This window comes from Leuciscus leuciscus (genome assembly GCF_965113295.1).
Source record: "Leuciscus leuciscus genome assembly, chromosome: 4".
NCBI lineage: Eukaryota > Metazoa > Chordata > Actinopteri > Cypriniformes > Leuciscidae > Leuciscus > Leuciscus leuciscus.
The window spans coordinates 40,436,121-40,459,400 of NC_138728.1; the positions used below are offsets into that span (position 1 = coordinate 40,436,121).

Consider the following 23,280-nt stretch of genomic DNA (forward strand, 5'->3'; position numbering starts at 1 on the left):
CTTGCGTCATCAGAACAGTGTGTTCAACGCATCACCGTTTCTGTTTAAAAAACGTTGTGCAACGTTTTGTTGGGGCTGAACGCAGCCCTGGTCTCATAAGTTCTCAATCTTTCTAATAGTACCAATGACTGCAATGAAATTTAACATTTAAATTTAAATTTGATAAATTTAACAGACATTTAAAATGATACCAAACATGAAAAGGAAAAACAATAGATTCACAAGATACATCATATGTGATATATAGACATTCTTAGTGAACTTTTGGTGACTTGACTCAGGGGGAGAGGAAGGGAGGAGGGAGAGTAGGATGCAGAGATAAGGAAGGAGAAAAGTTTGGACAGGACAATGTCCTGTGCTCTTTCGTTGTGATTTTCTGTCCAGGGTGCTTTTTATTGCTTTATTACAGGGTGAATTTAATCTCAGCTGTTGTTTTAGCAGGAAAATCAGTTCTTACACTGTTTAATCTTCTAAACGACATAGCGGTGTTCATCAGAGAGTCTTACCAGAGGGTCAATTTGTGGGAGAAGCAAAGTAAAGAAAAAAGCCACAGGCGCCTCTCTCCAATTGGTGAGACAAGATGGTGGGCCAAACATGAGGCACTGGAAAGCCAGAGAATGGCCTTTTCACTGATGTATTGTTCACACTGGAAGCCATCGAAAAGAAGGTCAAGTCAAGTTTATTTGTATAGCGCTTTTCACAATACAGATTGTATCAAAGCAGCTTCACAGTATTAAATTAAAATAATACAACAAAGTTTGTTTCAAGAGGAATTTATTGATTGATAAAATTATGAGTTTAGCGGTGCATGAAAAGCCAACTGTACGTGCCAAAGCCCAAGGCTTTAAAGAGGGCCTTCATAAATATGAAACCGTGTTAACTGCTCCGATATTCCTCAGAATATTTGACCAAACTACTCCACTCTCCAAGTACCTCCAGACAGAAAGGATGGACATCCTCTCTGCCCATCGAATGGTGATTGCCACACAAGAGAGCCTCAAACGCATAGCAAGGGATTGTGAAGGCAGCGGCGGACACGTTTGTGAAATGGACAAATAAAAACATTGAAGAAAGGGATGAAGGAACAGACATTGAGGTAGAGACTGCATTGCCTCAGAAAAGATCAAAGAAAACAAAAAGCAGGGCTGAAGAGATGGCTCAGGATGAGCCTCTAAGTGATGCAGAGAGAGCGTACAAGGTCAATGTACAACACTCAATTCTTGATACAGCTGTTGAGGCCATTCACAGAAGATTTATGACACATGGCACTCTTTTTGCAGATTTGGCCTGGCTGGACCCCAGGAACTTTCAGCAGATCAGGGCCACTTCTCTTCATAGTCAGGCACTTCAAGACTTAAGTAAATGCCTCATCAAATTTGACAGCACAGCTACAGTGGACAATCTACAGTCAGAACTAAAAAGTTTAGCAGGACAAAAGGCTCAAAGCATCACATCTGGATGAGTACAAGACCAGAACAGTGGAGGATGTTTCGATAGGACAGGAAAAGGAGACTGACATTGTGCATAAAAGCTGTGCCTCCTGCAAAAAATTGCCCACTGTGCTGCTATGAAATACTCAGGCAGCTCAACATGTTGTCAGGTGCATATCATCTTCTTGGGCTTGCATATAAGTTCCTGCTTACCCTTTCCCTGACTCAGGTGGCCTGTGAAAGAACGTTCTCAACAGACTTATGAGCACTTTGTCAGCAAACAAACTGGAGGCATTTATGATGATGGCCACTGAAAAGACATTCTCATGGCATTGGACTCAGACGTAGTCATCGATAGGGTCGCTGAGAAGAGTGAATTATTGAGAAAGCTGCTCTTGTGGCTTAATAAGGTAAGATGTTTTTGAAATGATTATGAAAATATTCATTGCAATGTAGCAGCGGTCTAACCTCTCCCTCCCTCTCTCGCTCACTCTGTGAGTTTACAGTAATTCAATGTTACTGATCATCTGAGCAATCACACACACACACACACACACACACACACACACACACACACACACACACACACACACACACACACTGCTCTTTTGTTTTTAAAGGTTCATCCAAGGAGTTCACAAGCATCCTTTTGACTAAGTGAGTTAACAGTTTATTCAGTGCTATATTTCGGAAAGCACTGATCATTTGATCAATCATTTACAATGTGTATTTTCTTTCTCTCTCTTTCTCCCTCACACACAGGATGCCATCACTTGTTCTTTATTGGATGATGAGTTCACCTGAATCCTTTTTTACTTGGTAAGTTGGCAGTTTATCTAATGCTAAAGACAGTTATCCTATGATCAATAATCTATCATATTTTCTTTCTCTCTCTGTCACAGTCTTGAGTTTTAAGGAGGGGTACACAGGACTCCTTTTGACTTTTCTGAGTTTAAAATTTATTCAACACCACTTTGTTTGGAAAACAGTGATCATCGGATCAATCCTTTCTCATGTCAGTTTATAAACTGCTACTTTTATCAATCACTGATCGATCTTTTACCATCCTTCTCTGTCTCTCTCTCTCTCTCTGTCACAGACAAGATGTCCTCTCCTGATTTTTTTTAAAGGATTTATAAGGAGATCACCTGTTCATCCTTTTTGATTGGGTAAGTTTACAATTTATTCAACACCACTTTTTTTGAAGTACAGTATGTAATGTGTCAACTCTCACTGATTCTTGCTTACACATTACATGGCGTTAGTAGTTTTAAGGAGTAGGAGTTGGTATACATATTTAGGGGAGCGCACGGATGGCTAGTTTTTGTGATCTTATGTGGTGGTGGGCCGGTCTGGGCCAAAATGCCAGGGCCGATTTTTGGTCCCAGTCCGTCCCTGCCCTCAAGTGACGAGTTCATAATGCGGTGAATACCCGCTCCCATTTACTTCATAGCGTCGTGATCTGTGCACTGCTGTCTCTCCCTCGCGTTTGACATGCAGGAGTCACTTGGAGAAGTCGGAAGCTCGTTGCGCGTGGTGCGCGCTGTGAAGGTGCATTGGGGACACTCTAAAACTGTGGAAAACAGTGTCACACCTTCTGTACTGAAATTGGAGGACCAGATTCAGTATACAGTGCACCTTATGAACCATGGTGTTAACTTGAACTGCATTTCTGTCAGTGTGTGACTACAGCTCGTTAATAAACAACATGTTTTTATTGATCCTTTTCATACAATCCGCCTTCATTTAGCAAGTGCACTTGCGCAAAAACATTTTTCAAGTTCAACATTTGTTGTTGTGGATGCTGCTGATAAAACAGCTTCGCTGAGACTATAAAGAGATATGCATTTGTTTGTGTGTGTTTCTTTTGTAAAAGTTTCCCCGGATATACTTCCCTATTTAATGCACAATTGTCCTTACAAATTATATTATCAGCATTACAATGTGAGTAAATGTAGCTGTGTAAAATGTAAGGGATGATGCCCCCCCTTCTAGAACAATGTGCATTTACGTTTAAATTGTAACATATTTATTGGCATGGAATTACAGTGTAATTAGTGTTAGCTCACTATCCTAGCCTTTTTCAGTGCATTAGGTGAGGTAATCTGATAATATTAGTGATTTCTTTATCAAAACACAAATACTGGTACTGTTTTGGAGAGAAATTGGGTATTTTTTTAAACTCTCTCTTTAACCCATCTCATGGTGTGTGATGCTGAACTATCGTACGAGTTTCTAAAGTTTTTTTTTATTTTTTATTATTTGCACAGTTATGAACATTGATATTTTATGTGCAACAAGCATGCTCAACGCCTAATTTTGAATATATATATATATATTTCCAAACAATTTGATTTAAATGGTGATGTGTACTGTTTTGATGCATTTTAAAAAGATGGATGATATATATTCTTCAATCTTTCTGACAAAGAACAAAAGATAATGTGAATTACAGTATGTACAATGTTTTTTTTGTACTTTATGAATTAAAGTGTACAGTGTTTATTATAAGGGGGTAGAATCCGCAGCTCAGTACTCACTACTCATGAGTACTTTTAAACTACTTTTTTACTCTTACTCAAGTAGTTTTTTGGACAACTACTTTTTACTCTACTCACACTACATGTTTTGGAATGTAATGGTACCTTTACTTGAGTATGTTTTTTCAGTACTCTTTCCATCACTGGTTATTAATGATGTTGGCCTGATTCTCTGTAACTTATATTCTTTGAGTGTCTGTCTGAGACTGATATCTAGTGGACGTTTTGTGATCTGTGACTGTAAAGACTTCCAGACATTTAATTTGCACACTTCACTCAAACACAGAACCAGGAAACAGGAATCACATGTGTGGCAGAAGGGATACACAATACAGGGCTTAGGCCCAGGCAGTTTGCAGACTACGCCACGATGGGACTTTCACCCAAAGAATTAACTAATTTGTTCAACCAAAGCACTCAAGTTCGTTGATGGATAGCCAGAGACAGTGGTCCAGTACAAAAATAGAATTTATTTTCACTTCAACAATGATTGAGATTTCACAACAAACAACATGCACTGTACACCAAATCAAATAACAAAACACACACAATATTCACTCCACTCACTATACTCTATTCGCAACACACACACACCCGAGAGAGGAGGGGAATAAGGCGGAATCTTACCAGTGGGAGGCTAGTGGCTCGAGCAATGAGCATCCATGAAAAACACCAATCACACGAGTCAAATTTCACACACACACCGCAAGAGATATGACCACACTTGGTGAAAACGCAGCCACGCACACCAAGGGACCCGCCACCGCAAGGGGCACTGCTCCCACTGGCAGTTCTCCGCACCTGGACAATGGAAGTTAAACAAAATTACAATACACAATGTCTAATAAGCCACCCGTTCTAAAGCCCAAGGTGGTACTTGGATTAGCAATATGAACAGACTCACAATCACACATTAAATCAAAATAAACAATTAAACATGGACAAGTCACAAAAAAAAGGTCAAACAAGAGAAATCAAAATTAGGCCCATCCTCTTGGATATCAGCAGCAAGAAAAGGCCTCCATACAAGAGTTAAAAGAAATAAACAAAACAATTAACGTGGTGTCAGTCCATCGAACACTCTACACTCAAACACTGATTCACAACAATGACAGGAAGAATCAAACAGTGTTAAACAGGCAACGATGTAGCTAGCCAGCCGCCTGTTAACCACAGGTTTAATCATTGGTCCCGTGTGAAAAGGCAGCCGGGTACGACGAAAATCCATAAACACGTAACGTGAAAAGCATAAGCAAAGCAGCAGATGTTCAGCATCGATGTAGCCAACTGGCGGCCGCACTCCCGGTTAAATAGCACTCCCTAAAGTGCACAGGATGTCCATTTACAAATATGTCCCACATTAACCATTCAACCATTACTCAGTATAACAACATACCTATGATTAACAGCATTGCGTCACAGGCCCTGAGCTCTGATTGCTGATTGCAGGGCGCACACTCAGCTGGTGAAAGGGCTGCCGCACCGGGGATTCTATAGCACAAAACATTCCCTATAAGCCCACGTTATAAAGTTAACAAGTGGAAAGAGAAACGTAGCTAACCATACCTGCGGCGCTACGGTAGACCGATAACCAGGCAGACATCAGGTCACTGGGCAGGTAAACAAGACAAGTCACGTACCGGTGACATCATTTGTCAATAGAAAAGTCCCGTTTTATAAAGGGGTGTAGCCCTCGCGATTGGCTCAAAGTTAACTGCCCAGAACCACTCACAGCTGCAGCAAATTAAGCGTCACTTAGGGAGGCATGAGCCAGACAACTGCATCCTGCTACACATGAGTTCAGGGAAAGAGTACCTGAAGTGTAGTTGAGCTGTTGTGTGTTTGTGTCTCTTTATTCATGCAGTAAAATGGCAGAAGCCAGAATTACTCAGGATGAATTCATGTGTTCAGTGTGTCTGGATCTCCTGAAGGATCCAGTGGCCATATCTTGTGGACACAGTTACTGTAAGATCTGTATTACAGACTGCTGGGATCAGGAGGATGAGAAGAGAGTCTACAGCTGCCCTCAGTGCAGACAGACCTTCAGTCCAAGACCTGCTTTAGCCAAAAACACCATTCTGGCTGAAATGGTGGAGAAACTGAAGAAGACTAAACTTGCTGCTGACTGTTACACTGGAGCTGGAGATGTGCAGTGTGACGTCTGTACTGGAAGAAAACACAAAGCCGTCAAGTCCTGCATGGTGTGTCTGGAGTCTTACTGTCAAACTCATCTCGACCATCATGAGGAATTTCACTCACATAAGCCACATAAAGTGACTGATGCCACTGGACGACTGCAGGAGATGATCTGTCAGAAACACGACAAGCTCCTCGATGTTTTCTGCCGCACTGATCAGAAGTGTATATGTGTGCTGTGTTCGATGGATGAACATAAAAACTACGACACTGTATCAGCTGCAGCACAGAGGACAGAGAAACAGGTATGAACATTAAACTACACACTGATGAATGAATGTTTATATTGGCACCTATATAATCAGGTAACATCGTTCACACTGCAGACGTCACAGAAGTGAACAGTAACTGCAAGTGGACTTTCACTGCTGAGCATATTTTTGCTTTGCATTGAACTTAACAGAAACGATGGTGAAAATGCACTGTAAACATAGTTATCAGTTTATATGTTTATAGGTTTGACAAAATATGACTTTGTGATTTTATTAGGGCTGTCAGTTAACGCGTTATTAACGGCGTTAATTTTTTTATCGCGCGATTAACGCCTAACAAACTTTGTCGTTTTTTTTCACATGCTTTTGCAACAACTAGTAACGTTAGTAAAACTACAACACCACCGGATCTAGCTAGACCGAAAACAAAACAACAGGCACGCCGCACACACTTGTTTGGGCTTGCGAGCCGGCCGGACGAGAAGCCGCGTCTAGGACAACTTGTGGCCAGCAATAAAAACGCAGAATAATGTGTTCGAATTTTAAATACGACGCGCTGCGCTTCGCTTCTCGTCCAGTGTGCGCCTTTAACATTACGTTTTGAGTGGATGAATGATGAGCGCGAGACGCCGAAATGGATGCCAATAAGATTCTGAATGGAAAGTTTAATTTTAAAAAAAGTGGCCAAATGGTTCAATTGACAAGACCAAAGTGATCTGTGTGTTTTGTCGTTGTGAACTGAGCTATCATCCCAGGCTTCGCAGCACGTCCAGTCTGAAATACCACTTGTTGGCCAAGCACACACAGCTGATGCGAATTCTCCGCCCCTCGTCAATATCAGGACCTCGTCAGTATTTCTTTCACCCTTTTATTGATGGACAGTGTTACATTGTGTGAGAGATTATTTGCTCCAAGTGAGAATGTTAGTGTCAAATTGAATACTACAGTATATGCCAATGTTGTTTTCAAAAAAAAAAAACATTTGCACAAAGCAAGCCGATCCACTTTTCCATGTTGATAAGAGCATTAAAATGAGAAAAAAATAATGGGACAAAAAGAAATCAAGAGACATTTAGAATAGATAAAAATGTGCGATTAATCGCGAGTTAACTATGACATTAATGCGATTAATCGCGATAAAATATTTTAACGGTTTGACAGCACTAGATTTTATTTTTTAACTTGATTTGCTGTTGTGGTAGGGCAGTTTCAAAGCACATATTTGGCACACTACCTTTGTCTTGCCCTCGCTTGATGTTGTCCTCACTTGTCCTCACTTGATGCTCAATTTAAAGTGCTCCCACACAGCTGTGGGGTCTTGTCTTATCTTCCAGATGAAATGAATCATGACGTTCACTCATGGGGGATTTCACTGGGGCATGTGAAATCCCTCAGCCATGTTCAGGAATGCGCTTCTGTCCATACAAGTTCAAAACGGCTAGGCTATATAAGATAAGTAAGGGATAATGTAGAGCGAGGCGGTTGTTATAGCGAATACAACCCCGACAGGCTGATCAGGACTCCAACGCGAAGCGGAGAGGTCTTGAATCAGCCTGAAGGGGTTTTATTCGCTATAACAACCGCCTCGCTCTACATTATCCCGCTTATTACATGGCTACCTACCAAATAAATCAATAATTTGACACAAAATATTGATTTAAAAAGGAGTTTATTGATTTAAGAACGATTGTAGGGGGGGCGCTAGTGAGCACCGCATGGATTAGACGCTTTCTCGTGGAGCTCCGTCAAACCCTCACAAAAATTGTACTAAAAATCCACGCTTGCATCTTTTAAGTACAACCATGGGCAAACCTAAAGGTAAAGGGAAAACTATGAACCCTGATTCTCCTGCCAAAGAAGCCAAGACAACTTTATTCATTGAAGAAGACGACGACGCTAGCAACCAAACCGAGCTAACTACAGACGCAACCACCAGCACCAGCGAGACCCCAAGTTCACAACCCACTCTGGCTAACATCCTAGCGGCTATTGGAAAACTGGAAGAGGACATAACGGCCAGATTTAATGGCCTGGACTCAAAACTGCACCTCGTTCAAACCTCCCTTACCAACCATGCAACACGTATTACTGATCTTGAGGGAGCAATGACCGACCATGACACCCGCATAACAAGTCTCGAGCGCCGCTGTGAGGAATTGATTGAATCCAACACAGCCATGAAGCGCAAATTAACTGACCTCGAAAGCCGCTCAAGACGGTCAAACATAAAAATCGTGGGCTTACCAGAGAAAGTTGAGAAGGGAAATCCGACTCATTTCATAGCCGACCTCCTGCCAAAACTTCTCGGATCCGACACCTTCCCCACTGGCCTGAAAGTAGACCGAGCTCATCGGATAGGCGCACAATCCCGCGCACGATGATCGCCAAAATACACCACTTCCCAGAGAAGGAGAAAATACTCAACCTCACCCGCCTGCAATCTCCACTGACATTCAACGGAGCCCGGATCAGCATTTATCCAGATTTTCCACCTGAAGTTTCCGAGCAGCGCCGGGCCTTTGATGGCGTAAAGAAGAAACTGAGGGAGGCAGGAATAAAACACGGTCTCCTTTTTCCTGCGCGTCTGATTCTCACGTTTGGGACCGAGTAGAAAACATTTCTTAAACCTACTGATGCCGAGGCATTCATAGACACGTTTGTTACACCTGCTGCTACCGCGCACGGCGCGCAGCCGACCTGAGACACTCCCGCTCTCTCACAGCTGTTTCCAGAGGCGCGCGCGACACCGGACTAGCCAGCTGTCTTCCGTCTTCTCACGTTGAGCAAGTTCTGTTCTTTGCCCTCCCTAGCTTATATGTAAGCAAATAGACATGAGGGTAGATGGGGCCACTCAGAGGGCCCACTGTTAAGGTAATTGTATGCTATGATTATTTCATTGAACCGTACAATTAGTCCGACGGCGAAGGGACATTTCTTTGTAGTGTTAAATCGTTTCCCAATGTTTATGGGGGTATTCATGTTCTGCTTCGTTTGGGGAAGTAGACAGTGGGGTGGGATTAATGTTACCATCTTGTTGCCATTTTTTCCTCTGTTATGTTTTTGTTTTTTGTTTTCTCGTTCTTTTATTCTGCTCGTACATTCAGTGCCGATACCATTATTGCTGTTATCACACCACATTATTCTGATATTATCTCATGGTTACTAGCACTTTTTCATCCTCGCCACAAGGTGGCAGTCTAACCTTATTAAGCTGGAATGTCAGAGGTTTAAGAACCAATTTAAAGAGAGGCAAGGTTTTCTCCCACTTGAAATCTCTGTCTGGGGACATTATTTTTTTTACAGGAAACACACATTAAACATTCAGATCAATGGAGGCTAAAATGCAGTTGGGTGTCGCAAATTTATCAGTAAACATTTTCTTCTAAAGCAAGAGGAGTAGCTATACTATTTCGCCGAAATGTCCCATTTCAACACATTTCAACCATCTCTGATCCAAACGGTCGCTATATCATTGTAACGGGTCATATTTTGTCACGGCATGTAACATTTCTTAATATCTTCGTGCCCAATTTTGACGACCCTGGCTTCTTTCGAAAAGTTTTATAATCTCATTCCGGACTCTTCCACCACTCACTTAATTGCAGGAGGAGACTTCAATAATATATTGGATTGTTTTACTGATAGGCTTTCTACACGCCCGATTGCTCCTTCCAAGTCCACCATTACCATAAATAACCTAATTAGATCTATGAACCTTGTTGATATCTGGAGGCTTCAACACCCCGCTGCTAGAGATTACTCTTTTTTTTCACATGTACACAAATCATACACAAGAATTGATTATTTTCTAACAGATGCTAAATTGACTTCTGATATTATCTACACTAAATACCACAACATTCTAATCTCCGACCACTGCCCTATAGAACTAAAGATAGACTTAGGCAGGACAAAACCCACATTTGACTGGCGATTCAACCCGCTACTACTCAACGATATGTATTTTCGCCAACAAACAGCCAACCTCATAACAGACTATCTATCCCATAATGACACATCTGACGTTACAGATTCCACTCTATGGGAAGCTTTCAAAGCTGTAATGCGGGGCCACATCATAGCCTACGAGGCTAAACTGAAAAAAGACAGACAGAAGGAAATGTCAGAAGTCCTTGAAAGCGACTTTCAACGATCTGCCTCACCTTCTACACTGAATGAGATTGTGAAACTTAAATTCAAATATAACACTATTCTTTCTAACCAAGTGAGCACTATGCTGTTAAAGGTCAAACAAAAACATTTTGAACTGGCTGACAAACCAGATAAATGATTAGCCCGTCAGCTTAAAAGCATACAGGCTAAACGAACAATCCATAAAATCAAGACAAAAACAGGTACTATCACCACAGATCCAAAAGAGATTAATAAATGTTTCCGCCAATTTTATGAAGACCTTTACACATCGAAAACCACTGCAGATGCCACGCAAATCTCTGACTTCCTTCATACCCTCCATCTACCTAAATTGAACACCTCAGCACAAGCAGACCTAAACGCAAATATAACTCAAGAGGAAGTTGAGAGGGCAATACGCTCCTTCCCGAATGGAAAAGCGGCTGGCCCAGACGGTTTTAACATAGAGTTTTACAAAGCATACTCAGACAAAATAACTCCTCTCATGTTACGGATGTTCAACCACTCCACCGCTACTGGCCTGCTTCCTGACACCTTGTATTCAGCCAACATCTCCTTGATATTGAAAAAAGATAAGGATGAGTTAGACCCCGCTTCATATCGCCCTATTGCCCTCCTTAACTCTGACCTTAAGGTGTTCACTAAAGTGCTTGCCAAAAGACTAAACAAGTGTATAACAACCATAATCCACCATGACCAAACTGGATTTATTCCAGGGAGATTTTCCTTTTTCAATGTCAGACGGTTAATGAATATAATGTATGCCAGATATGATAGAAATCTCTGTTCTAGCCCTTGATGCTAAAAAAGCTTTCGACCAGGTCGAATGGAAGTACATCCTGGCGGTGATAAAGGAGTTTGGTCTGGGTGATAATTTTGCCTCCTGGGTCGAAATGCTATACGCCCACCCGACAGCCTCGGTTGTCACCAATTGTGACAAATCACCCATTTTTTCATTGCAACGTTCCTGTTGTCAAGGCTGCCCGCTTAGCCCACTACTTTTTGCACTGGCAATGGAACCTCTCGCCACCAATATAAGGAATCACCCCTCCATTGCTCCTTTAATCCTAGGCAAAGTGGACCACCGTATTTCGCTTTACGCGGACGATGTAGTCCTGTTCCTCTCCCATCCTGAAGAATCGGTTCCTCCTTTACTCGAACTTATTAATAAATTTGGTGAACTGTCTGGCTACACTATAAATTGGGACAAAAGCGAATTCTTATCTCTCAAAAATAACTTTTGTTAACAGCTTGCCCTTCCATATTGTCACAGACAAAATAAAATATTTAGGATTGGTTATCCCCAAAGACCCCAAACAAATTTATAAATTGAACTATTTAAATATGTTAGAAAAACTTAAATCTAATATTGAAACCTGGAGACTGTTACCCTTATCTATGATAGGGCGCGTGAACGCAATTAAAATGATGGCTCTCCCTAGGTTCCTCTATCTTTTCCAATCTTTGCCTATATTCATACCGAAAACATTTTTCAAGCTTTTGAACTCCATAATCTTTTCTTTCATTTGGGGATTTAAGGTACACCGCATTTCTAAAAAACACATCACCAAACCCAAATCGACAGGAGGCCTTAGCCTGCCTAATTTCCAACACTACTACTGGGCCGCAAATTGTAGAGCCTTGACGTATTGGCAAAATGCACACCCAGGTAATGTTACAGATTCTACCCCTGCATGGCTTGCAATTGAACAGGACCTTCCCAAGGGCTCTCTTCCCGCTCTTCTCTTTTCAACAAACAAACTTCCGACAGCTATCGCTGGTTATAGGTTCATAGTTGCCAGCTCCCTAAGAATTTGGCAACAAATTAAAAAGACATAGCCTACAATCTACCCGATTTTTCAGCTTACACCCCTATTTGCCACAACCCCACTTTCCCCCCCCTCTTTAAGTGATAACACTTTTGTGATCTGGAAGAACAAAGGTCTTGCCACTTTAGCAGACCTTTACATTGAAAAAGCTTTCGCTACCTTCACGCAACTGAAGGAAAAATATGCACTCCCACCTTCACATTTCTTTCGTTTCCTCCAGATTAGGGATTACACACGCAAAAACATAACAAACTTTGAGTCACTCCCTGTCTCCACAGATTTGTACGCTCTACTAAACCAGGCCCCTGATTCGAGGAGACTTGTCTCTCGTTTTATCAACATTTTTACAGCTTATGAGCCTGCTCCTACTCTACACCTAAAGGAAGCCTGGGAGAAAGATCTTGGTATTACAATCAGTGTTGATGACTGGGATACTTGCCTTTCCTCCATCCACTGCTGCTCGATAAACTCTCGACATCAACTCATCCAATTCAAAGTAATCCATAGACTCCATTATTCCTGCACTAAACTACACTCTTTTTATCCCTCTGTTTCCCCAATCTGTCCAAAATGTAAAGCAGAAGAGGGCACTCTTGGTCATCTCTTCTGGTTCTGCCCCAAACTATATGAATTCTGGTCTGATATTTTCAATTGCCTCTCCACGATTCATGGTTGTGATATCACCCCAGACCCTTACACTGCTATATTGGGCGGGGCCCGACACCTTACTACTCTAACCCATCTTCAACAAAAAACGGTACAATATAGTATGGTCATTGCAAAAATAAATATTTTAACTTTATGGAAAAATGAAAATGTGCCATCTTTTAAGACCTGGTTATTAGAAATCACTCATCTATTGCATCTAGAGAGGGTTCGACATAGCGTTTGTTTGACCTCTGCGACCTTTGATAAAATGTGGCAGCCTTTTATGTTGTACTTGTCGAGACTATAACCCTGTGGGTATTTAGGTGTGTATGCATTATCGGTGCTTCTCGCCATGTACATGTATTTCACTTTGTTGAGATAACAAGCATGTTCTTGTATTATTTCTGAGCAGGTTTTTTTTTTTTTTTTTTTTGATTTTACTTTTATATTATCTATACTATTTTGTTTCTTTCTGAGGGAGGGAATGTTTATTCCACTTATTTAATTTATATTTGAGTTTATGTGTCTTTATTTGTATTTTTTCTGTCTATATTTACACTGTTTGTGTAATTGAAAATGTGTAAATAAAATATAAAAAAATAAAAAAAAAAGAACGATTGTATTGCTTCCGCTAAAGAAAATAGTCCATTGCGTCTCTACGGTTAGAATCCTGCGTCCATAGCAACGCTCTGTTTTTCATGGCAACGGTGTGTTATACTTAGCTGTAGACAGCTGTTACTGGTCTCCTTCTCAAGTTTTGAACTAACCATGTTTGAATTGGGTCAAGCTCAGCCGGTACTATGTGCAGTTATATATCGACCTCCTAAGTATAATAAGGACTTCATCAGTGACTTTTCTGATTTCCTGTCTGAAATTATGACGAAATATGATCGGATTTTAATTGTAGGTGATATGAATATTCATGTGTGTTGTCCTACAAATCCGCTGGCAAAAGGCTTTTTAAATCTTATCGATGATGCACCGATTGATCGGCTGGTGACCGGAATTGGCCGATTTTCACGTGATCGGCCGTGACCGGCGACCGGCCGGTCAGTCTGACAAATACCGATTTTATTCCGGTCAAATGCACTCGGGCGCCGCATGATTAACATCGCGCAACATCAGCATCACACGTGCATGCGGAACAACACACATGTAGGAAACCTCGTGAATTACGTCCGTTCAGACCGCAAGCGCGTATTTTTTTTCGGCGTGCATGTTAATCACAACGGGAGCAGCGCGTGAGCGTCAAGCAGGAGCGTCGTGAGCAGTGAAGCGCGTGTTTCGGCGCTGAGTCTATTTGCTGCACTGCTCATGCTCAATTAAAGGGAAAGCACACTTTTGATGGACAAAATAGCCTAAATAGGGTTTCACAAAAAAGTGCCCAAAATGCACAGAATGTGCGTGTTTTAACAAGAACTGGAGTAGGCAATGTCAGAAAAGAAAACGAAGAACAATATTTATAGAAAATGTACCCATTTAAACTTGTTTTATTATTCAGTTTGTACAAGTGATTGCAATAGGCCTGTGTGTGTGTGCTTTGAGAAATATCTTTATACTGCAAGGCTATATTTATTTAATTTTTTATTTATATATTATTTTATCGCCATTCCCTGTTTTCATACAGACGTTTAGTTTGCTAAATACATGTATAAAAAAATTATTGGATATTGAATGTGAAAAGGAAATGGTTCTTCCATAACACTGCACTTTAGATGTGTGTGAATTACCCACACCTGGAGTAATTTATATAGTTCTATTTTATAGCATTTATCTGTTCAAAAAAATATGTACTATGCAAATTGTAAAATGTTCTATTACAGAAAAGATACAAAATAAATATTTTGTGTGTGCTGTAAAGTGGTCAGAAAAAATGAAATCGGAATCGGCTAAAATCGGTATCGGCAGGTCAAACTTATGGCACTTTTCCACTGCATGGTACGGTACGGTTCGGTTCGGTACGGCACGCTTTGGCGCTTTTCCACTGCATGGTACAGTACGGCTCGGTTCAGTACGGCTCACTTATGACGCATTTCCACTGCATGGTACGGTACGGTACGGCTCGCTTCGGCTCGCTTTAAATGGTACCACCTCTGTTGAGGTTCCAAGCGTACCGTACCGATACTAAAATGTGACGTGAAAACACTGCAGATCACTGATTGGTCAGACAGAATCATCACTACCAGCGTCATTGTATTTACGACACGAGACACTAAACCCGCTAGATTTAAATAGCCAGTAGACAACAGCCAACACTGTAGTGCCTGTTTTAAAAGTATTTGCTTCAAAAAAAAAAAAAGAGTATAAACTTACAAAAAAGAAATGAATCGTGGTCAGTGGACGAGGTGCAGACGTTCCTCTCGTTGGTTGCCGAGGAGTGGATGGGGAAACACGGAATGAAAAATTCGCATTTAATATGATGATGTCATGGCAGTAGAGACGGCAACTATAACGGTCAGTCACACCCACTTTGAAGCGTACTAACTGCAGTGGAAAAGCAACCGAGCTAAAGCGAACCGAACCGTGCCGTACCGAGCCGAGTCGTACCACGCAGTGGAAAAGCGAAGCGAGCCGAACCGTTCCGTGCCGAGTCGAACCGTACCGAGCCGAACCGAGCCGAACCGAGCCGTACCATGCAGTGGAAAAGCGCCATTAATGAGAAATCGGAATCGGCCCAGAAAATTGTAATCGGTGCATCTCTACTTTTAATCTTACACAGTTTGTTTCTGGTCTGACACAGGTCCACCATGGTCACACATTAGACCTTGTTCTATCATACGGTGTACCTATTTGTAATGTAGACGTATTCGAAGCTGTCTTCTCTGATCACACGACTGTTTTATTTGACGTTTCTCTTCCCTATCGAACCGCTAAGCAATACGCTCCACCTTATATCTGCAGGATGATCAAACCCACCACTGCTGCGCAATTCTCTGGTGCTTTTAATATTGCTAGGGAGGCTATGGGATCCTATGGTTGACACCATTGCCCCATTTAAATCCATGTGTTCAAAACTCAAATCTGAACCTTGGATAAATGATTTTACTCGGGCTGCTAGAAAAAAGTGTAGAAAAGCTGAGCGCAAGTGGAAAAAAGATCATTTGCACAGAAAGTTTGCACAGTTATCAGAGAACTGTTAAAGCTGAGAAGACCAAGTATCTCTCAGATTTTATTTCAAATAATTGCCACAAACCTCATGTTCTTTTTAAAACAATTAGCTCTGTTCTTAATACTCCCCAATCTGTTTATCATGTAGCATCCTCTGAGGCCTGTGAAAAATTTCTCCATTTCTTTGTGGATAAGGTTGCCTCAATTAGAGCAAGCATCTCACTTCCTGCTTTTGACCCCTCCATTTCCATAGAGTGTGCAGCTGTTTTCACCCGATTGAGTCTGTATCCATCGCTAATCTTACAAATATTGTTACACATTTGAAACCCTCAGTTTGTCCCACTGATATTGTCTCACCTCGCCTTTTTAAAGAGGTGTGGGACACTATTGGACCTAACATCCAAGAAATTATAAATAGCAGCCTTGCTTCAGGTTTTGTACCAGCCTATTTTAAACAAGCAGTGGTGCAGCCACTCATAAAAAAATAAATAAAAATTTGGACACATCAGTACTTTCAAACTATTGCCCTATCTCTAAACTTCCATTTCTTTCGAAGATTTTAGAGAAGGCCGTTCTTCTACAGTTGCAGTCCTTTTTAGATACACATGGTGTTCTTGAGGTGTTTCAATCGGGTTTTAAGACATTTCATAGCACTGAATCTGCACTTTTGAGAGTTTTTAATGATCTTTTAATCTCATCTGACTCTGGAGATTGTGCAATTCTTATGCTTTTAGATCTCACAGCAGCATTTGACATAGTTGACCACAGTATCCTTATTTCTCGCCTCAAGCATGCCGTGGGGATTAAGGGCACTGCCTTAGAATGGTTTAGGTCATATTTGTCAGACAGAGATTTTAAAGTCAGTTTTGGTGGCTCTATTTCACCTTCTGTGTCTCTCACATGTGGAGTTCCCCAGGGTTCGATTCTCGGGCCAATTCTGTTTTCACTCTATTTGCTCTCCCTTGGTTTAATATTAAAAAGACACAACATCAGTTTCCATCTCTATGCAGATGATTTGCAAATCTACCTGCCCATCAAAAGAAATGATGGTAATTCTCTAACAAGATTGGTTGACTGTTTTAATGATATTAAAGCCTGGATGGCTGTACATTTTTTTTATTTTAACGAGAGTAAAACTGAGGTCATGATTCTTAGACCCAGTGGGACCTCTGATGTCTCACAAATAGATCTGGCCATTTTGCAACCTTATGTTAAGTCTGTTGTAACAAACCTGGGAGTCAGAATGGATTGTGATTTTAAAATGGAGAAGCAGATCAATTCTGTTGTGAAAGCCAGTTTCTTTCAACTTAGGCTTCTTACTAAGCTTAAGCCCTTTTTATCTTTCACAGACTTTGAGAGGGTTATACATGCATTTATCACAACATGCCTTGATTATTGTAATGCTCTGTATGTAGGTGTTAGCCAGGCCTCCCTTTCTCGTCTACAACTGGTTCAAAATGCTGCCGCTCGTCTCCTTGCTGGAACTCGTAAGCGTGATCATATCACCCCTGTCCTTGCCTCTCTTCACTGGCTCCCTGTTAATTTTAGGATTGATTTTAAGATACTGTTGTTTGTTTTTAAAGCCCTTCATGGACTAGCTCCTTTCTATATCACTGCTCTGTTGAAGCCACATGCTCCTTCAAGGTCTTTAAGGTCTGCAAACCAGTTTCTTCTTGTTGTCCCTAAAACATGGCTCAAGTGAAAATCTGTTCCAGTAAATGGTGTAGGCTATACACAGGTGATGTGTAATATTCAGTACCAGTAAACTCCACCCGCTGGAACAGTTTCTTACAGTAACTGAATATTACACAACATCACCTGTTCAGTTTTGAAAACTGTAGCCTACTCACAGATTTGTGGCCTATGCCACAGATTTAGAAATCTGTTTTTTTGTATATTAATTTGTTGAAGATGAATACAACTGTCTTAACTGAATTTTTCTATGATTTGGCGATGGGGTGTGTAATGTATAGATGACATGAAACCGCATGTGGTTGAACTGACCCCCTCAGGTCTCCCGTATTTTGGTACCCAAATGTTGACAGGTACTTAGTAAACGTAATTAAGGCGAGACACTACAGGTGAATAGGGTAACATTTTTAAATAATAGATATCACCATGAAACTTCCTCAGTTGATTACTTACACAAGTATATAAAAAAAGTATTACAAGTTTTAGAAATGTGTATGTTTAATTATGCAAATTAGGCATTATTTCATTAAATATGCACGATTTTGCATATATTTTTGGTAGATAGATCTGAACATATGATAAAGCCAGGTGCAAAATTCTTTTTTCATTTTGTTTACACACAAGATGAAAATAAAAACATAGATTTCAGGATATATGCTTTCATTACCTAGGAAATCAAAATATACTGTCCATAACCATAAAAAATAGATTTTCGCCATATTTTTTTTATTAAAATGTCACATAAATCAGGCCATGAATGATTTATTAACAAATCCCTCAGAAAATATCTTCAGAATACTGCTAAGTGTATAACTGGAGAGTTTGGTGTACACAGGTGCTACATAGGCTGAGATGTTTGTACTGGAGAATGACAAAAAACTCATTTTGAGAAAATGGCAGTTAAAGATTTAAATAGCTCTTAATGAGAAATCGTCTTAACTTTAAATCCCCCTTTGGACATTCACGATTGGTTACTGATAGAAAGGAAATGCCCATATTTGGGTTACATAGCGTTGTGCAGGAGACTCAGAGCTTTACAGCGATACCGGTCATGACAGACTTCAGTAAACAGACGGATCTCGGCATGTCGCGTTGGAATGCTAACTTCTTGGTAAATTCGGGAGAAACTTACTGCCGCAAGTAAACAAAATGTAATAAAATAAACATCTTAATGTATATTTTCAACGTTTTCTTTATAGCAGCTTGAAAGAACACATATTGAAGGAGTAAACTAGTAAAATATGTGGAAGGCACATATTATGAATTTATCCAACTTTGCCCTATTATTATGTGAATAAAACAAAGGCTTTAGTGATGGTATATTACTGAACTCTAGATTGTATTTCCACATGTGAATAAATCACTTTCAATGTTTTCACTGTTACTGTCATTCATTCTTTAAACATATAATTTCAAAACACTACATTTTGAGAATTATGATTGCAGTCTTTCCAATACATCTAAAATATAATATCTTTCTTATGCTAATATTGAGCTTAAATGTACTTAGCATGTAGTGAATGTTTGCTTAAGTGCAGTGTAATTATGTTACCGTGGTAATGGGGTCGTTGAGCAGCTCATTAGCGCCCCTCCAGCTGTTGGGACCCTGGGCAAGCGCCTAGGTCACCTGTGCCTAGAAACAGCCCTGAATGTCAACTGTGATCTGTTACATTTATGTTATTGACAGATGTTTTATCATCCAAGTGTTTTTCTAGAAAGTTCACATATAGTTTAAGTGGCAAATGCTAGATCTTGTGGCTTCAACATGGAATGAAGCTGATGCTGTGAAAGTGCTGGATTGAGGAGGGTTACAAAAGATCAAGAGCCGCACAAATCTGACAGTAGTGCAGGTTATTGATGAAGTGTTGAGGTGATGAGCTTTGATTTCTGTTTTCTGTAGAGTTTCCAGTCTCTCTCAGCAACTCCTGAATCTACAGACATAAATGACAATCCCTTCAGTTCTCTCTCCTCTTTTGATGGCGAGAAAGAATCTGACCATCAGCTGAAAGACAAACTGGAGGATTTCTGCAAAGAGGAGCTCAAGATCTCTGACAGAGGTAAAGTCCTGGAGCTTCTGCTCTCAGAAATGATCCTCCATCATCTCATATCATGTAGAAGATCATATTAGAAATGTCTTAGGAACGGATACAGGGATCATTTTCTCTTGACATGATAATCACACTCTTCATGTCTGTTGATTTCCACAGTCACTTTCACCAACATTGTTCCCAGAACCAGGAGCGACTTCCTTCAATGTAAGTCACTAAGAAAACAAGCAGAGAAACTCACTGAGTGTGTTCATGTTCTTCCTGTAGAAGGTGAAAGAAAACATGACAGAAGAGTTTTATAGTTGATCATGTGAATGATGATTTGCACAAGATACATTGAACATGAAGAGTTCAGCTACATTAATAGATCTGACAGATTGATAATTCCTGATTCTGATGTGTTTTCTCTCCATCAGATTCCCATCGGCTCACTCTGGATCTGAACACTGTGAATAAACGCCTCAGTCTGTCTAAGAAGAACAGAGAGATTACTGACACTGGCACAGAGCAGCCGTATCCTGATCATCCAGACAGATTTGATGATGTGCCTCAGGTGTTGTGTAGAGAGAGTGTGTGTGGACGCTGCTACTGGGAGATTGAGTGGAGTGGGTTCGGTGTGTTTATATCAGTGTCATATAAGAGCATCAGCAGGAAGGGACGGGGGAATGAGAGTTGGTTTGGATATAATGATCAGTCCTGGAGTTTGTTCTGCACTCCCTCCAGATACTCATTCAGACACAATAACATAAAGACTAAACTCCCTGTGAAGCCCATCAGCAGTAGAATAGGAGTGTATGTGGATCACAGTGCAGGAACTCTGTCCTTCTACAGCGTCTCTGACACAATGAGCCTCATACACACAGTCCAGACCACATTCACTCACACACTCTATCCTGGGTTTAGGGTTGATCCTGTGTTGTGGGATGATTTAGAATCATCAGTGAAACTGTGTTGATAGGGTTGCCACCTTCAAGGCAAAATAAGGGAAACCCATCTTTTCTGCAAATTGTGCAGTTTGCCTTAGTTACTTGACATTTACAGACCCATTGATAACTTTTTTTTTTCTTATTCAGTCTTATATATCTTGCAGAATATCTTGCGTTTAACATCCAGACGTGAGCTCAACATGTTTAAAAAGATTTACGGCAGTTTAAAAAGCATTATGGCGTCTGATCTTGATACTCCGTCGATAGAAGTAGAGTTACTTCTATAGAAATAAAAAGCCACTAAAATGCAATCGCGCAAATGAGCTTCTGTACTATTTGTGAAATTGATTTATTTTTATTTGCTATTAGTATTCTACATATTGCAAAATCTAAATCAAGTGCATTCTGCTTTAAAAATAACATCCAATGTAATACAATATTTACAATGCAAAAAAAGAATTAAGAATTTTTTTACAGATTTTTTTTAATAATGTTAAATAAAAAGATGGCTTTCTTTGGGATCCAAATTTAAACAAATAAATTTGATTTGAATTGTAATGATTTATGACTGCTGTGTATGGTGATGATTATTTAATGCTCTTTACTGAATAAAGGTAAATATAAATATATATTTAATGAACAGGTTAAATCATATAACAATGTTTATACGACAACAATGTACTAAAATTGTCACTGTTTAGATTTCCATAGGATGGAGAAATATATATAAATTTATGATGTATAATGTAGATGTATAAATAAAAGGTCTTATTGACTTTTTTCTTCTTCTTTTTTACAATGACCAACACCAACCACTTTAGCAAGACCTATGATAACTTACAATAGCCAGTTGACATTTACAACATGATAACTTACAATAACTAGCTGACATTTTTCCTAATGACATTAAAAATACTGGAAATTGTATTTTATAGTAAGCAGTTAGAGAAGGAAATATTCAATAAAAGGTCAAGTTTATCATGTTATTTATTAATTTGTTTATTTATTGTCATCACATCCTAGTTGTATGCATTTTTTCCTGGTGAGCTCATCAACAATAATTACATACACTTAGACAAAACAGCACACATCCATTAACCCATCAATTACAAGGAATGAAATACAGATGCACTTAATCCCAGAGGAATTAAGAGCATGAACCTGCAAGGGAAACACACACTGGAAAGACCAGCAAGTTTTAAAATAAATCCAAACTCTTTGTTTGCAAAAACTGAAAATGAGCAAATATGCAGGCAGCTGAGGGAAGCAGATGATGAGATAAGGAATGGTGAGCTCTAGACGAGACTAGACAAAGTGTGTGTGTGTGTGTAGCGGGTCCTTTTAACAGGTGCCGAGGGGATGGGTGATGGCTGGTGGGGATGGCTGTGGCTGAGTGAGGGTGGAGCCTGGTGATTTCCGTGACAGTACCCTCCTCTCCATGGACCGCTCCTGAGGATCGAGGACCCCGGTGTCAAGGTGGACGACTTCTGCTGCGTGGTGCGGGTCTCTCTGGGTGAGCATTGTGGAAGGCGGTGAGTAGATCAGAGTCCAGAATGTCCCTTCTCGGGAATCTCTGAAGTTCTTTGACTGTTTTGGGAGTTGGCCAGTTGTGAAGAGGTTTGTATGAAGCCTGATGTATTCCAGGTTTTTTTGTGTATCTGTTTTACCCTACCTGGTTGGTTGGTTTATTTATTATAATTTTTTTTATTTCATTTATATAAAGTAGGTAAGGTTGTTTTGAGTATGAGTTCTATTTGATACATTTCAGGGTTTTGTCCTTCAATATCCTGCCTTGTCAAACTCTCAATAAAACTAAACTAAACTAAACTAAACCTTTCTCTCGTCCATGGAAATGCCATCTTGGTTGACATTGTAGTCAAGGAACTGGATCTCAGATTGGTGGAACTGGCACTTCTCAGCCTTGAGGAACAGGTTGAAGTCTCTGGAGGACCTTGGCAACGTGTTTGCGATGTTCGGCAAGGGTCTGGGATTAAATCACAATCTATGTACACCAGAACAAAACAGTGAAGGAACTCCCGGAGCAACTCATGCATAAAATCCTGAAATACGGAGGGGGTTTATTTCCTCTGTCGAGCACCCAACTTGTGCATTTTATTGTGTGTTTGCGACTTTATAAATTAATCTTCAAAATACTTTCAGAAAAACTCATTAAAACTATATGAAGAAATAATACTTTATTTGTGTATCACTTATAAACACGACATGTATTGAACTGGCAGGTCTGTGTGTTCATTCACTGGTGAGCGATTTCAATCACTACACAGGTAGCAAATGACCCTTGACATACTTTTGATTTCATAAAAAATCTGTGAAATATTAGATTTTTTTATTTGACTGAGCCTTATAGCAATACTTTTTGGTATTGAATGAATTAAATTTATAGATTTAATTTTTTATTACTTTTTTTTGCTTATACTGATTCTTGAAATATATTTTATTGTACACATTATACAACTATTTTTAGACTCAAATGAA

General features: G+C 40.1%; 1 protein-coding gene across 2 annotated transcripts; it reads left to right on the top strand.

The window, feature by feature from the left end:
- Positions 1-5,611: 5,611 nt before the first annotated feature.
- On the top strand, positions 5,612-21,560 carry LOC309497370 (tripartite motif-containing protein 16-like). Of its 2 annotated transcripts, XM_082167616.1 has the most exons (5): positions 5,612-6,411; positions 17,534-17,605; positions 19,711-19,867; positions 20,018-20,065; positions 20,275-21,560. In XM_082167616.1, the coding sequence occupies exons 1-5, from the start codon at positions 5,839-5,841 to the stop codon at positions 20,811-20,813; spliced, it is 1,389 nt and encodes a 462-aa protein (XP_082023742.1). In that variant the 5' UTR covers positions 5,612-5,838; the 3' UTR covers positions 20,814-21,560. The 2 variants fall into 2 exon arrangements, with proteins under 2 accessions (XP_082023742.1, XP_082023743.1); XM_082167617.1 differs by lacking the exon at positions 17,534-17,605 and having other exon boundaries at positions 5,625-6,411.
- The last annotated feature ends 1,720 nt before the right edge of the window (positions 21,561-23,280 follow it).

What these genes read in the sequence shown, in the direction of transcription:
- LOC309497370 (XM_082167616.1), top strand. Translation starts at nt 5,839, where the DNA reads ATGGCAGAAGCCAGAATTACTCAGGATGAATTCATGTGTTCAGTGTGT. An exon ending in CACAGAGGACAGAGAAACAG is followed by an intron (nt 6,412 to 17,533) that starts GTATGAACATTA and finishes CTCTGTATGTAG; the next exon opens with GTGTTAGCCAGGCCTCCCTT. An exon ending in GCTCAAGATCTCTGACAGAG is followed by an intron (nt 19,868 to 20,017) that starts GTAAAGTCCTGG and finishes TGATTTCCACAG; the next exon opens with TCACTTTCACCAACATTGTT.